The sequence below is a fragment of the Clarias gariepinus genome, chromosome 26 (genome assembly GCF_024256425.1).
Source record: "Clarias gariepinus isolate MV-2021 ecotype Netherlands chromosome 26, CGAR_prim_01v2, whole genome shotgun sequence".
In the NCBI taxonomy this organism is placed as follows: Eukaryota; Metazoa; Chordata; class Actinopteri; order Siluriformes; family Clariidae; genus Clarias; species Clarias gariepinus.
In genome coordinates this window covers 1,791,229-1,807,647 of record NC_071125.1, presented here as the reverse complement: position 1 = coordinate 1,807,647, position 16,419 = coordinate 1,791,229, and the positions used below count along the sequence as shown (strand labels likewise).

At 39.5% G+C, this 16,419-nt stretch overlaps 1 protein-coding gene across 1 annotated transcript in view; it reads right to left on the bottom strand.

Moving 5' to 3' along the window:
- Positions 1-16,419, bottom strand: part of sv2a (synaptic vesicle glycoprotein 2A) — a 41,352-nt gene that overhangs the window by 10,468 nt on the left and 14,465 nt on the right. The window contains exons 2-8 of the mRNA XM_053488243.1: positions 10,950-11,666; positions 3,535-3,715; positions 3,271-3,422; positions 1,885-2,018; positions 1,570-1,659; positions 1,135-1,245; positions 64-152 (exon numbers count right to left, since the gene is read on the bottom strand). Of these exons, the coding sequence (XP_053344218.1) occupies positions 64-152; positions 1,135-1,245; positions 1,570-1,659; positions 1,885-2,018; positions 3,271-3,422; positions 3,535-3,715; positions 10,950-11,550 (1,358 nt within the window). The 5' untranslated portion in view covers positions 11,551-11,666. The remainder of the gene's footprint in view (positions 1-63; positions 153-1,134; positions 1,246-1,569; positions 1,660-1,884; positions 2,019-3,270; positions 3,423-3,534; positions 3,716-10,949; positions 11,667-16,419) is intronic.

Genomic DNA, 16,419 nt, shown 5'->3' with positions numbered 1-16,419 from the left:
CTGAATCTACTGTCATGGAAGTGCAGACAGGTACATTCTTAACATAAGTCTGAAAATTTCTACCTGAACGACATGGAGAACCAGACAGCCATCAACATGTAGGTGACACGGCGGTACTCTGGATTGAAAACAGTCAGGAAGTTGCTCCAAACCTGCACAAGCACAATGGCGTGACATCAGGTTGTGTTGCTATATAAAAAACCACTAATGTTTGTGCTGACGATTCAAAATAACTAGCCAGCTTGTAGAATACACCTATAATAGATGTAACTAAATGGAACTATGAGGATGAGTGAAAAATTATCCGATTTATTTTATTTAACTTTTAGACAAGACAGATTCATAATAATTTGACATAATTGGCCTGCAGATACCATCATCCCCACAACAGCACTACACAACTAAGGAAAACCTTTAACCCTTTAAATAATGCCACCAGTCACCATGGTAACTTTTAAACTCATTACCCTCATCCCCACTACGGTGATTGAGGATATACCCGTTCCATATTCTGCTGTTTACTTTCAGACTCGTGGTAATGATTCCGTGTTTTGTCATCGGTAATGATTCTCTTAAAGAAACTATATCCTTCCTTAGAGTATCGCCCCAAATTTTGTTTGCAGATATCCAGATACACTTCTGTTAATGCTCGTATGTAAGTTGTTTCGGCACCAGGGACATCCACAGACCACAAAAAAAAATAAAAAATCACTGCTCATCTTTCATGCACATCACAAGTGGAGCATTAGAAATGAATTGATGTAACACGTTCACACCTGCACAGCAGTGACTGGGGGGACAGTAGCCTTGAATGGAAAGAAAGCGCTGATAAGACCAACAGAAGCTTTAGTATAACTGGAGTGCGGATAATTTTTGACTCACCCTCATATATATATATATATATATATATATATATATATATATATATATATATATTGGGGTTATATAATTTTATTAACAATAGATAAATAGTGACTATACAATTCACAGGGTGGTAAGGTACTTGTTCAAACTCTTTGCTGGTTCTTTAAAAACATCTTGTATGAAGGACTACAAACATTTGTGGAAAACACATCTATACACGCTGTTTTCATTTGTAGGTATAATACATAGCTTATTATCATATTGCTGTACCTGATGAAACAGATTAATGAGCTTGAGCTTCCAGCGCTGGTACCAGGCGGTGGTATCATCTCCCATATCCACCAATTCATCCAACTGCTTCACGGTCTTAATGGTGGTCACCTGGGGGTACAACAGTGTTCCATACTGAATTACTCAAAATAACCCTTTATGAATAAGTGCACTTCATAAGTGCATAAGCCTCCGCAACACCACAAAGTAACAGTAACCATGGCAACACAAAGAAAACTCCAGATCAAACAACAGTTTGATTATCTAACACGTATATAACCCATTTAAATGTACATAGCACTTTGGTTCTTTGATCTCCACCACTGTTATAGGAGATAAATGGAACCTTATTAGCATTAATTTACAATGAATAATAATTAAAACCATTTAAAGTCCCCCAATAATGTATTCTCTGGAAATGTCCCTGGTACTTACAGAGAAGACCCTCTCTGGGTAGCCCTTAGCCCTCATGTTGGTGTCATGGACTTGTTTCAGGATCATCCAGGCTTCGTCATGTTTCCCATTCTAGTATAAAAAGATGGTTGTTACATTTATTTCGCTCATTTTATGCCACATGGCCTGCCGAATGGGTTAAAACATAATCACTTATCTTCACGTTATATATATATATATATATATATTTTATGATTCTGATTCTGAGGACACCTGCTCTTTTCAGTTCTACCCAGCGCTTTTACATACTGTAAATGCGAGGTTATTTTTGGAATTAAAATACGCTGAGTCACTGACCTCCAGGTAGAAGCGTGGACTCTCAGGCATTGTGTTGAGAGCAGCGATGGCAGCCACCGAGGGGAAAGCGCACACCAGAACAAACACTCTCCAGCTGTGGAACTGATAAGCCGAGCCCATCTGGAAGCTCCAGCCTGATGGAAGTCATGAAGAAAAGTTTAGGTGCTACTGTAACGGTGGATAACTGCGAGGCTGTGAGGAGGGTGAGTGATGGATTGTTACTCTACTGGATTAAAATGATTACTGTACAGGATTGTACTGCGGATAAATGAAGGACATTCCTTGTTTTCACCAAGATACATTGCAAGTGGCTTCTCAAAGGTATGATAACCAATTTTGAGGTCTATAGGTGTACCCAAGATGGGTCTTAATGTATTCTACCTCCAATATGTCCTTTATGTTAAGGTACAAAACAAGTACTACAGTGTTACCATAATTTGGGTTTTGGCAGTCACCATAATGAAGGAAGATGACATTTAAACGATTTTGATGGTTTCCATGATGGTACAGGACGTAAAAAGGGGTTTTAATAGTCACCACAGCAGGAGGTGATGGTAAATAAAGGCTTTTCATGGTGACCATAGTGGGGGATGACGGTATCTAAACAGTTTAGATAATTACCATGTTGGGGGGGCGGGTGGGTGATCGTACATACAGGGATTTGATGGTCACCATGGTGCGAGGTGATGGTATTTAAAAACGTTCGATGGTCATTATACTGGCGGATAATTGTATTTAAAGGGTGTCATTAGTCAAAATAATGGAGGATGATTATTTTTTATAGTGGGTTTAATAGGTACCACATGGATAGCTCAGTGGTTAAGATGTTGGGCTACAGCACCACCAACCTTCCACTGTTGGACCCTAGAGCTTAGATGTACAATGAGAGTAATGTAAGTTTCCCTGGATAAAGGCTTCTAACAAATGCCGTAGAAGTAATGTGTAAGGGTTTTCATGGTCACCATGGTGGTGGGGTGATGGTTACCATAGTGGGGATGAGGGTATGTGAACAAGATACCCTAGTCCTGTCAACAGTAGAGGGTGGTGCCATTTGAATGAGTTTGTTAGTTACCATAGTGACTGGTGACATTATTTAAAGGGTTAAAGGGTTTCCTTAGTCGTGTAGTACTGTTGTGGGGATGATGGTCAGGCCAAAATGGGAAATTATGTAGGAATAGACAACCATAATGGTGGTATTAAAACAAATTTTAATAGTTACCATAGTGGGGATGATGTTATTTACAGGGTTTTGAGAGTTCTCATAGTGAGAACTTATGTATGTAAACATGTTTGATAATCACCACAGTGGGTGATGATGGCATTGTTAAGGGTTTATGCATTTCGCGTACAGGAGTTGATGCGAATTGTAGTGGTTTTGATAGTTACCATAATGGGGGATGATGGCCCAGGCCATGGCTGAAGCATAGATTCCTCCAATCATCCAGAACATGCAGAGCCAGCTCAAATGTTCTCCACGCTTCTCCTGAGCCAAAAACTCTGAATAGTATGAGAAGACTATAGGGATGGACCCTCCAATCCTATAGTCAGGAGGGAAAAAAATAGAATAGAGAAACGGTTTTAACCTTGGTATACTTACATAAATTCTAAAATAAAAAATAAGAAAAGATATTTCGGTTGCTGTATATTTACCCAACACCGGAGAGCAGGCGGCAGAACAGGAAGGAGCTGTATCCTTGGACGAAGGAGGAGAAGAAAGCAAAGACGCTGTTGATTGAGAGAGAGATGAGCAGAGTCTGCCTGCGGCCGATCCGATCAGCCAGACCGCCCCACACAAAAGCGCCCACCATCATGCCCAGGTACACAATGAGTCCTGAGAGACAGAGGCAGAGAGAGAGGGGGGGGATATATTAAAGATAACAGAACGTTTCCTAGCAACCTATATAACCATTAACCTCCCTTCCTAAGAAGGAGGCCATGACACAGCTATCGTACCAAGCTGACTGTCTTACAACTGACCTGTATGTCCATATCATAAAGAATCAGTGAGTGAGACATAAATACACTACAGTAAGATCTTATGATCTGAGTACGGCTGGTTCTGTGATGACGTATTTAATAAGGAACTTCCAAGTTTTACTCGTCAATGTTAATGGAGAAAAAGTTAAACACCAGGTCCACTTCAGAAAAAAAAAAAATCATAGTAGGCTTGGGTGGCTGCTGATGGCGTGATGACCAGCAATGAGTCACACAGGCAACAGCCGAGAAGTCATGGAGTTGGCAGCGCTTCCATTGACATAGTGTCACCATTCCTAACAGATACTTCCTCTCTGGCTGAGTGTATTATTGATTGTCTTGCTGCCTTTAAACCATTCGTCTATGTCAGGTTCTCTCTGCAGAGCATCATTTTACTTAAATATAACTATAAATAGGTAGACAGTATGACCTGTTCCTAGTTAATAAATTTGAGAAAGGGTTTTTGAGATGATGTAGTAAGGGTAACTATATATGTGCAAACAAAAAAAAGCAACAAAAATGCACATTTTACTGCTATAAATTACCCCTTTGTTTAAATAAATGTAAAGTGTTCTTTAGATTACTAAAAAAAAATGTAAGTAGGTACTAGATGTAATGAATTTAAAAAGGGAAACTCTTTGGGGTGCAAGTGCACACTTTATTTAAACACTAACATTGATTTATTATATAATACATTAGATAACAAGTTTATATATAAATGCAGTACAGAAAGGCTTAAGTGTGGCTTTGAGACTGTTGTTGTCTGAGAGTTTCAGGGAGAATCATGAAGGTGACTCAGGCCTTTGAAGTTGGGATTCGTCTGGCATGGCAGCTGACCATATTGTCATTCCCTCACCTTGGCCACGAGAGCCGGGGATGACAAGAGAATGGAGATAGCCATCACCGCAATGCAGCAAAGCGGCATTTTCTCTCAGATAAGGCTCAATAAGGCTCAATAAGGCTCAGTAAGCTGTTGTTGATGCTCTCTGTGGTTTTGACAGGCGTTGCCTCGATACCCTTCTGTCAGGAGTCACGGTGCAGATCTGAACCTATAGATATGTCCGAGCGATCTTCCTCAGTGCCTTATGCTATGAGCTATTCTGATGATGTACTCGGTTACTGATTGCACACCATCCATCTTTAACAGACAACAGGTTTAATTTTTTGGGGGGCTTTTCTTTATCAAAATTATCAAAAAGAGTTATTCCAACATTTGGCGACATGGTGGCTTAGTAGTTAGCACTGTCGCCTTGCACCTCCTGGATTCGAGTTCAAATCCTGACTCGTGTGCATGGGGTTTGCATGTTCTCCCCATACTAGGTGGGTTTCCTCCGGATACTCCGGTTTCTACCCACAGTCCAAAGACATGCAGATTAGGCTAATTGGCGTTTCGAAATTGCCCGTTGTGTGTGAATAAGTGTAAATGTGTGTATGTGTGCGCGCACTGTGATGGATTGGCACCCCATCCAGGGTGTATCCCACCTCATGCCCGAAGTCTCCCGTGACCCTAAATAAAAGTGGTATACTATAGATGATGAGTGAGGAAGTGGGATTCTAATATATACTGTAAATACACCTACTTAGTTCATTAAAGAAGAGTTGCTGAAAGATCAGAAACATCCTCAAATTTGCCAAGTTTCGAGGTCATGTGACTCCCAGTTATATAAAAAAATTTGCTTCTTTGAGGCAACAATAATCAGGTTTGTCGTTGGATCTCATTGGATTGACAAACACACGGGAAACTCCAGAATTATAGCCATTTTTGCTGGAAGAAGACCCAAACCATCACCCTCAGCTGAGAAGAAATTGCTTCTGATGGTTAGGAACATCCCAGGAACCAGAAAGTGGAAGCTGCTGGAACACCAGTCTACAGTCAAGCAAGATGTACATGACCATGGACTGAAAGGCTGCCCTTTAAGAAAGAAGCACCTGCTCCAAAATCAACATCTTCAACCTTGACTAAAGTTTGCAGCCGACCACATGGACAAAGAAAATCCTTAAGGAGGATAGTTTTCCAAAGTAAAAGTGAGCCATTCAACCCCAAGAACACTGGAGAAGCTGTTAAGCATGGTTGTGGTAGCATCTCGCTTTGGGGCTGCTTTGACCTCAGTGGCACTGCACAAAGTGTATCTATGTGGAAACCACATGATACATGTTATTCTGTCCTATAAAACACCAGTTAAACAAATTTATTGCAAGCCCAGCACTGCCATGACATTCATGTTCATCGTGAGTGTATGCAAATTTTTGACCATGACAGCCCGGGAAATCAAACATTTTACTAGATATTTTAAATTCCGTGCATATTGTAGTTGGAAAAACTAACACAAAGGCAAGACTTCTTTAAGACATAAAAATCCTGGCTTATTATTTAGTTATTTAATGCATGTCATTCATATGAACAATAGCAGTCTGATTTAAAGGACAGATTAATTGCTGCGTTTAGACAGACTGTAATCCTTTAAAATCAAACTTTATTGTTCGGTTATTCACCTTAATGCATGTTATTCTGAAACTATTAATAGGAAAGGAGTACAATCTGGATTTAACAGCATGTCAAGAACCCACTGTACAGATTGCCTGTATGCATGTTCGATAATTTATTTTTTAATGACCTCCAGAAAAACTATTTCAAGAGAATGGAAATATACATCATATACAGTATATTATAATATATAGCAACAGACTCACTTTTTCAAGATGTGTATCATATCCCTAATAATTACACACCCATCACGCTATCTTAGCGCTTATATTTTCAAAAAAAATCATGCTGTAAAATTATGAAACATTGCATTCTGTATATTCTGCATGTCCATGTTGGTTTCCGAAACTGAAATACGAAAGAAAAAAGAAACAATACCTGGTTCATTAACTACGATGACGCTAATGCTTCGGGCAACACATTTATACACTGACGCCATCTAAACAGCCAATCAGAGCCCAGCTGCTCGGTAACAAACAACTGGGCGGGGCTACTCCCATCATTGCGAGGAAAGGGGAGGAGGAGGCCAAGGAGACGGACGAGCTTCCAGTGTCGGAAGAAAAGGAAGAGAGTGAGACAGAGAACGTGTGAGAGAGGAAAGGAGAGCGAGAGAGAGATGGGGGTTGGGGATGAGAGACAACCACAGAATACTGAAGAGGCTTCAGGCTGAGAAAGTGAAAATGAGGGAGAGAGAGAGAGGGTGAGATATAGATGGCGAGAGGAGGGTGTGAGGTTATTTATAGTGTGTCTTTTTCTCCATCCTGCTAATGCTCTCTCGCTCTTTCCTCTATCTCTCTATCTATCTATCTATCTATCACACACAGGGAAATCTTCGCAGCTGAGGAGACAGCTCAGTGAACTCTAGCAGCTCCTCCATCTTTCTGTCTCCTCCACCTCTATAAGATTACTCGTTCATGGAGAAAACCAACAGAACAAACCGTCCAAAGCTCTACAGTACACCGTCACCGCCTCACTGCGCCGTGCTCGCCGGGAAAAAGCGTGAAGATAAAAATGTGCTTAATAATGAGAATTCCTAGAAATCCTCGAGCTGTCATACGCACAGTGGTGCAAATAATCAACGAGGACAGAGTCGCTGTTACCTGGAGTTCCTTTAACGATCCATCCTGAAGTGTTTTACTGTTCCCGTGTCACAAAGGCTTACGATTTATCTTCCTAGAGTTACCTTTAAACAGATAACTATAGCGGGTTTCTCTTTTCACTTATGTTAGAGCAGCTGAAAACAGCTAAATCACAAATGTCATTCCCCTCACTAACCTCGCTTACTCTCTCTCCTGAACTGCATACAAAAAAACTTAAGAACGTAGCTTTAGAAACCAAATAATATCTGCCCTGAACACATACAAGCGTAAATCTTCATTAGAAAACGAGAAGCATCCGTCGTACAGAAACCCTGTCTCTTTTACGTTCATATTGATCGTATTTTTATTCCTCTAATTTCTACATGGCGATTTATCTAAAACATTTAGGCACCATGCATTTCAGTAGATCATTAACATACAATAGATACACATCCTACGGTCCATAATGGATAAAAATGTTAATGCATTTTATAAGCAGTAATTTATCATACTGGTTTTTAATAATTCATTTTTATAGAGAATTTATTTATAATTGCATTTTGGAGGTATGAATTAATCGTGAATTGAATCATGAGAATTTAATTTGCTTTAAATGGACCGCTAAACAACATGAACTCGTAATAAACAAGCTCGCTGCTCGATGCGGTCAAACTGTCGGTTAGTCTGATTGGACGGCATCATGGGGCGACAGCTTTATGCACTACATCTATTCACCTCTCACCTGAGTATTGCTTCGCCAACACCTGATCTTTACCATGGGACAACCTCCAGTTCTGAAAAATGAAGCCAGTGCCGAGGTGCCAGAAGGTGCAGTTCTTCAAATGTCCAATGGGGGCTGGTTCCAAAACAGAGTCCATCCCAACAGCACCCATGTTAAAATAACCAACTTTATACTAGCAATAAATGTTTTCAGCCTGGTACAAAGACAGTTTTGGTTTCATTTTTTTAATGTAATTCATTAGTTAAAGTTATATTAAGCCATAAATGTATGCATAATTAAGGGTGTGGCCGATTTGATTGACAGCTGCATTGCTAGCTGTCTGCTACGCATCACTTTAGCTAACAAGCTAAGTGGAATTGTTGTAGTTTAACTTAACAGAAGAAATGAAGTAATTGACACAGGACGATGTGTAGAGTATGGATGATAGAGTTCAATCGAATGCATTAGCATATAAATTGCCGCCCTAGTAGGCATGTTCCAACCAGTAGCCAGGCTCCGTTCCTTCAACCCTTTCTCCCATTTTTGGATTAACCAAGGTTTGCGTGGAGTCAACTTCTACCAAGATGGCGGCGACCACGGCTCCAACAGTTGAGCTTCAAAACCTTTGTCTTCAGAAAACCTATGGCTGACGTAATGGAGGGTTTGTCCAGTTCTTTTTATACAGTCTATGGTCCTTACCTTCTTTGTAAATGAACTGTTGTAACATGGCATCTACACCATCCAGGTTTCACACACTGTGTGTCGAGATGCTTTTCTAGCTCACCATGTGTGTACGTTGTGGTTATCCGAGTTATCACAGCCTTCCTGTTAGCTCTGGACGTTCTCTTAGGATCTCTCCCATCAACAACATTGCAAAACTGACACTCACTGGATGTTTTCTTAAAGCTGCTTTCAGCACCATTCTTATTTCTGTGGAAACTCTAGAGACTGTTACAGTACGTGTGAAAATTCCCAGAACATTTTCCAAAATACTCAAACCACCAGCCCATCTGTCATCCTCAGCCATGCCAAAGTCACTGAGATCACGTTTCCTACTGTTCTGATGTCCGATTGATTGGTTAAACCTGGGAATGTTCAGGTGTACATGTGCTCTACATACCACTGTATATATGGATTATGAAGCTTAATGGGTGAAATGAGGAGAATTACAGGATGGTTTCCACCCAGATAACCACATCTGAGCTCCGTCAATGCTGCTTTCGTGATTGTGAAAGGTGTTTATAACAATAGCATGCTCACGCTGCCTTCTTATGAATAATATATTACGATAGTGATGATCTTGTACAAGGCACATAAACATAAGGAAATGTAAATTTCTCAACGGAAACACACGCCTATTCATATGTTCTCGCTGAATGAGAGTGAAGCACTGAACCGTTACTGTTTAATTATACAGTAATGGAGGACGTTAACTAAATAATCTCCATTTTCTCTTACTGCAGCACCGTGGCACTGTGAAACGTTTCCTTTTCTGCCGGTTAATTATAGCTCCGAATGCGTCATCGCATTGTGGAGGAGAGCGAGCGGTCATGTGCTTCGCTGTGTGTTCTCCCCTCAATGGAGCTGACAGATGGTGTACTGGGCGTGAAATGGGAACGGACATCAGCCTGCAGGAATATACCATCAACTAGGGGTTGAGATCTCAGCTGGCACAGGAGCGATAAATAAATACGCATGGGTATAGATGTCTTACCAACAGCCTGATAAAAACAATTGCTGTAGGAAATGTACTTACTTTCCATTTTGCTAATGAAAAGACTTAAAGTACTGATGAATTACATGCTAATGATGTTACGCTTATTAAAATCAGATCATTTTTTCCCTACGAGCTACTACAGATTTTAATCAGCGTTTTGGCCGGACTAGTTAAATACGAACAGTTGTTATTCACATAAAATGTAACAGTCCCATTTATCCAGACTTTTATTGAGACAGTAATTTCTTTTAACAGATTTCCATTTGTCCGCATACTTGGCGTGTTTAGCTTAGGACACAGCCCTTTACTACACCAGCACATCTTTAAAATCGTATGCTACATTTTAAAAACCTTCCAAAAACATTTTTACACCATTGACCTCATTAAAAATACCAGAATCTATGAATATTCATTACTATGACATTTGGAAACACCCCATAGTTTCCTTATATATATTTTATAGCTAGTCATCTTGCTAGGTGCTAGTCACCTTTAAACCAATATATAGCCATTATAATTTGTCATGACGCCCAAACTCTGACCAAACAACAAACTAATTTACCATAACAAGCACATTCTAACCAAACTATGACCGAATTTACCATAACAACAATGTTTTAACTAAATTACGACCAAACTTATGTTCTAACCAAAATACGATCAAGTTTATCTTAACAATGGAGCAAGGTTCTAACCAAATACAACCAAACTTACCATAACAGCAATGTTCTAAACAAGATACATCCAAAGTGACCACATCCACCACATTCTGACCAATATGCAACCAAAGATACCATAATAACGTTTTAACAAAAATATGACTGAATCTACAACTACAATCCGACCAATAAAATATAAATATAATCTTGCCATAACAACCACTCATTTCGTTTATAGCAAAATCTCCTCGAAGGTAGCTTATATGCTTCTTCAAGCCTCCCTGATTGTTTTGCCGTAACAACATGAAAATGTTTTATTCTTATATGTGTGTGATTTATGTTTGTAATCCTGTTGTTGTTTTTAATCATACTGTCTTTCTTTGTGCCATTGCTGAAAGCGAACTCTTAAATGAGCTGACAGATGACTTACCCAGCATGCCTTTATTAGGCTCCGACAGGCACATGTCCTTCTCAGCACTGGGTAACACGAAGCCAACCACGAAGATCTCCACGCCGTCGGCCATGAGTGCCAGCCCCAGCACGAAGTACAGCGTCCACTGGAAACGTCCATGACCGCACTCCTGGAGGATGGTCTCGTATTGCTGCGCCAGCTCCTCCTGATCCTTACGCCTCTCGCCCTCGAGCTGTGCTAGATCGCGTTGCTGCGCCCGTGCCGCGCCCGCCTGCCCGTCCACCTTGCCTGCTGACGAGTCCTGTCTCGGGATGCCTTGGTACTCGCCCTCGTAGATCTCATCGTCCTCATCGTGGCCCTCTGTGGAATCACTGTGTGCACCGTCATCATCGTCGTTGGCGCGGCTGTTGCTGCGGTAGTAGCTCCCGTCCTGGGCCTGCACTGGGTAATCATCATCGTCGTCGTCCTCCTCGAAACGTGTGTATGAGCGCTTGGTGTACTCGTCAGCCATGCGGTCCACGTGGCGGCCCACCTTCTTCCCTGCATGCCGCTTCACTTCCTTGGCGATGTCCTTGGCGCCCTTGATGAAGGCTGTTCGGTCTCGGTATCCCTCTTCCATGTTGATGAGATATGTGCTGGAGTAAACACTTGTTGTTGTGGTGGGAAGTCAGTGAAGGACACTTAGCATGTAGCAGAGAGATTTCTGGGGTTTAAAACCTTTTGGAGCTTGGGCACCTGCAGCACAACAACACAGTGTGTTATGATTACAATTTTAAAACACAGACAAAATCTATTGAAACAGATAAACCAAACAGTGATGGCTAAAATATGGGGAAAATCTGATGCCAATTGACAGAATCGTTAACATTTACAGTTTAGCCGAGTCTCTAATGATTTATGACACCTGAGAACGATGCTTTCTCTGCTGTTTCAGATGAGGCTCCTAATTATTAGATATAGCTGACACCAGACATTTGCCTTAAACATATGGTAGCGTTATTGTAAAGGACATTTTCTGTTTTGTCTGCCACCATTTTCTTGTTAGCAGTACTGCTATCTCTGCGAAGCAATCTCTTTTTTTGGAGGGGGCCAATTTCTTTTCAGCATTTGATTGCTAGGAATAAAACATGGTCATATGCTCCATAAGTCATGTTGATGTTTTTAAAAAAAAAATCAACACAATTTTTCCACACATGCACACTTTTAATAGCAGGAAGCCAACAAATTGCTAGCTGCAAGTAGTTAACAAGAGTTAGCATAATTATAATTAAATTCACAATTATTTGTCACATGCAACTTGTGGCACAGTGAAATGGTTTTCTCGCATATCCCAGTTGGGAAGCCAGGGCCAGCGCCCCTGGAGCAGATTGGGTTAAGGGCCTTGCTCAAGAACTCAACAGTGGCAGCTTGGCAGGGCTGGGGCTTGAACCCCCAACCTTCTGATCAGTAACCCAGTAAACCACAGCCTTAACCGTTTAAGTCATCAATGTAATTTACTGTATATTTGTAATTCTCGTACAAAATTATATTATGGTATTGGTACTGGTATTTCTGACTGAGCCATGATACCTATTTCCTGATATACAGTAGTACATTTTTCTATCTTGGTGCAGACTAAGGTACAACAGTACTTGTACAGTACTATGGTACTACAGAAAACATGCCAGGATGCTGTCAAACATATGTTATACATGTTGATGAACCATAATGGTAATATTCATATAGTAACCTCTGCAGTGCCACTTTAGCTGTTACTGTAACCTCCAAAGGTTAATACTTTGGTGAACACCGTGGTAATTATCGGGTATCACACTGGCTACCAAGGTTCAGCAGCTATCTAATATGGTACTGGCTGTACTATACCATACTAGTAGAACTGTATGTACCAACACACCATATTAGATACCTGCTGAACTTGGGTAATCGCCGTGGTACCAAGTAAGTACCATGGTATTCGCCAAAGTATGGTGGTACACACTGTAGCACTACAAAGGTATCCATTGAAGTGCCATAGTTTCTACCCTGGTACTCTATAAAGGCTTGCTGTTTCTTCCAGGATAGTGTCTGAAGTACCACTAAAATACTATGGTATATTATGCTACAGTATGCACTACCACTGTAACATTTCCTTTGAGGGCGGATGATGCACGCTTCACACATGTGAGGCTGCGCCATTATCGATTACACTAAATAGTAATTAATTAAATGGCCATTCATTAGCAAGGCTGTTTATGATGACAAACTGGTATCTGTGTAACAACATCCTGCAGGACTTCATGTTCAGGAGCAACGTTTCCAGCTACTGTGTAAAACCCACGATGATTTTGGTGAAATAAAAGGTCACGGTTATTATTGGAACTGATGGATCGTCGTGTCTGTGTTGGTTATTAGGGTGCTGCGAGCTGTGGAAACAAATCTCTGAGGGACATTGCTCTAATCCAACATAATTATTCAGAGGACCATCATCTAAGAGTGTTCTTTTGCTTCACGCCGAAACCCTGCATGTGACCTTGGTCTCTGGCTCTCTGTGATTTTAGTATTTAAAGGAACGTGCTGTGAATCTGACAGCTACATCATGAACAACCACAGCAATTAAAAAGCTCCCAGCGGGAGTTTATACGTTCATAGTCGGTGTTGTTATTGTGGTATAGATAATTACGCCGCATCAGCGGAACAGTCGAGTAAATATTCCTAGAAAAACTTTTCAGAGAACGACACAGCACAGGCCTTATACGGAACACCTCCTTCTGTTGCTCCATTCTCTGGTTCTCTGTCTTTTTTGTTCTTTCTCTCGTCACCAGAGGTAATTGCTTTGCGGGATGGCCTCGCTGTTGTGTTCCTCTCCACAAATAGACCTCATCAACTTGGCCGAGCATGCTGGGCTTTCTCCTCTCACCTTTCTCACCACACCGCCTCCCAGGAGATAACAAGGCAGCCAAATGATCGCCTCGTCCATCTCAGGGAGAAAAGGACAATCTGAAGCACTGCTCTCTTTACCACGTGTGTTTGAGTAGCAGATGCCTCACTAAGCTAGCTCCCTCAGTGTCGTTTCACTGATAACCGAACACACAGCAGCACTTTGCTTTTATTAAACGCGGGTCATAAATGTGTCGGCGTTTATTTAAGAGGAAACAGCAGAGCAAACCAAACAAGGTGGTATAACATCATTGGCGATTGTAACTAGCCAAATACTGTCGTGCTTTTGACAACTCGAGTAAATCTACTTAAACTGATTTGTTTCATTATTAATTAACAATAGTTTAATAATAATAAACAATAAACTAATTATAAAATCCCTCTTAAATCCTCTTAAATATATATATATATATATATATATATATAGTTTTAATTTCCTTCAACCCAATACCAGCAAATTACATTAAAAAAAAAGAAAAGCATAAAATCTTTCTAAAGAGTTACGGTTTTATTCATTCATAATGGCAACCTAAAGAAGTGAATAAAGACAAGTAAGAATATTTTACTAAAAGAAATACAAGATAAAAAAATTTTGTTTAGCTAAGGGAAATGTTTACTTAAAATTAACTAAATTCTATTTATAATAAATATATTATGTTTACAAAACCTAAACAAAACAAAATACAATAATGTCTTTACTGCAAAAACAGCTTAACAATTTTACAAATGTGAAAACATTATTCATTTTGGTGATATTTAGAATAATATAAAATATGTATATATATATATATATATATATATATATATATATATATATATATAAAATATATATAAAATTTAAATGGCTTTAGCCATTGTATTTTAAGACATGAATTGTTCAAAACAATTAAAAAAATTTAAATATATGTTGGTTTAATAAAGTTTTAGTTATTTGCAATATGTTTTGCATATTTAAAAATAGCTAAAAATAGCTATATTTATTAATAATAATCTCTACCTTAATGAGAATTTTGGATGCAAATTGTTTTACTTGCAAAGATATATCATGAGGTTTACACACAGAGACAAATCAATAATCCTTTTAATGGTACTTTTTTACGCTCATATTCATGTTTGCTGTCAGATTTTCTCCACCATTTATGGTTTTCTCGATTATAACCAATTAAAAAAAAGATGTGTGCATGCGATTTATTTTTCCCTTAATGAAAATGTATATTTTGATATAAACTGCACCTTGTAGTAATAAATATATAAAATGCTACTCATATTGATTGACGCTCCATGCTCAGAGAGAAAGTTCTGATTATGAATAATTGATTAGCAAGTCCTGTTTGCTGTTTGGTTTTCCTCCCCCATAACCCCCTCGGGCTGTGGTGCAGACGTCATGTCCGGCTCTCCACACACTGATTCCTTTCAGGTTAATGTTTGTTTTCCATCTTGTCACCTGTCACAGGTGTGACGCGCGCTGCAGCTGCTAACAGCTACTGCAGGGTTGTGATGTATTCCTGAGACAGCTAATGTACACATACACACACAAACACACACACACACACACACACACACACAAACCCTCACAAATAATCATGTGATTACAGACATTTAAAGCATAGTTAGCTACATCTTGTCTATTTCTACCTTAAACTACATACAAGCTACTAAAAGCTATGCTAATGTCACCAACTAAGTGATAATCCTTCACTAGTACCTAACAACATTAGCAGTTTCACTAGTAGCTATCAAGCTAGGGAATTACAACCAAAACACCAGCAGGCTATTAGCATTGGGTTATATATTGTAAAACAGTAGCCAATGCTAACAATAGCTATGTTAAAAAAAAGTTATACAGCTGTGCTAGCAAGTTAATTAATAAGGGGGTGAGTTAAACTGTGTAAAACAAAAGCTAAATTTATTAGTCAACAACAGGTTTGCTAGCGAGCTAGCTAGAACTATGTTAAGTTATACTGAGTAAACTAATAGCCAAATGTATTAGCTAACTTTATGTAATGACACCAATTGTCCAGGTTACTTAGCATTGTAGTTACCCTGCTATGTTATATTGTGTGTGATATCTAACATTCAGCTAAATGAAAATGTCACAGCTGTATTTATCCAAAATATATGCTATTAGCTTCATATTATTATGTGTATTACAAATTTGGAATATGTAGGTTGTCTGAACAATTTGAGTTTGTGCAGTTTTAGCGAGGAAGTGAGGACACGTGTCCCAACTGAAACTACGTCCTATTTTGGACTTTAAACTCATAAGGTAGAAAATTTACTGGAGGAAGCAAATATTATCGTGCTAACCTTAGCATGAATTACATTACATTTTCCTTTTATTGTGTAAAGCTGCTTTACAACAATAACCAGTGTGTAAATAAAATTGAGATGAGAACATCAAAACAACCTTTAGTTGGAGCAACACACATTCGCACAACGTTAAACTGCATCCATGGCCCCTTGAATTTATAAACATATATACATTAGAATTCTGGTCAGAAATTGGGACGGACACAATGGCCTCCTACATGCAGGGTGTAATGTTACGTCGCTGTTTCATTTTTTTTTTAGA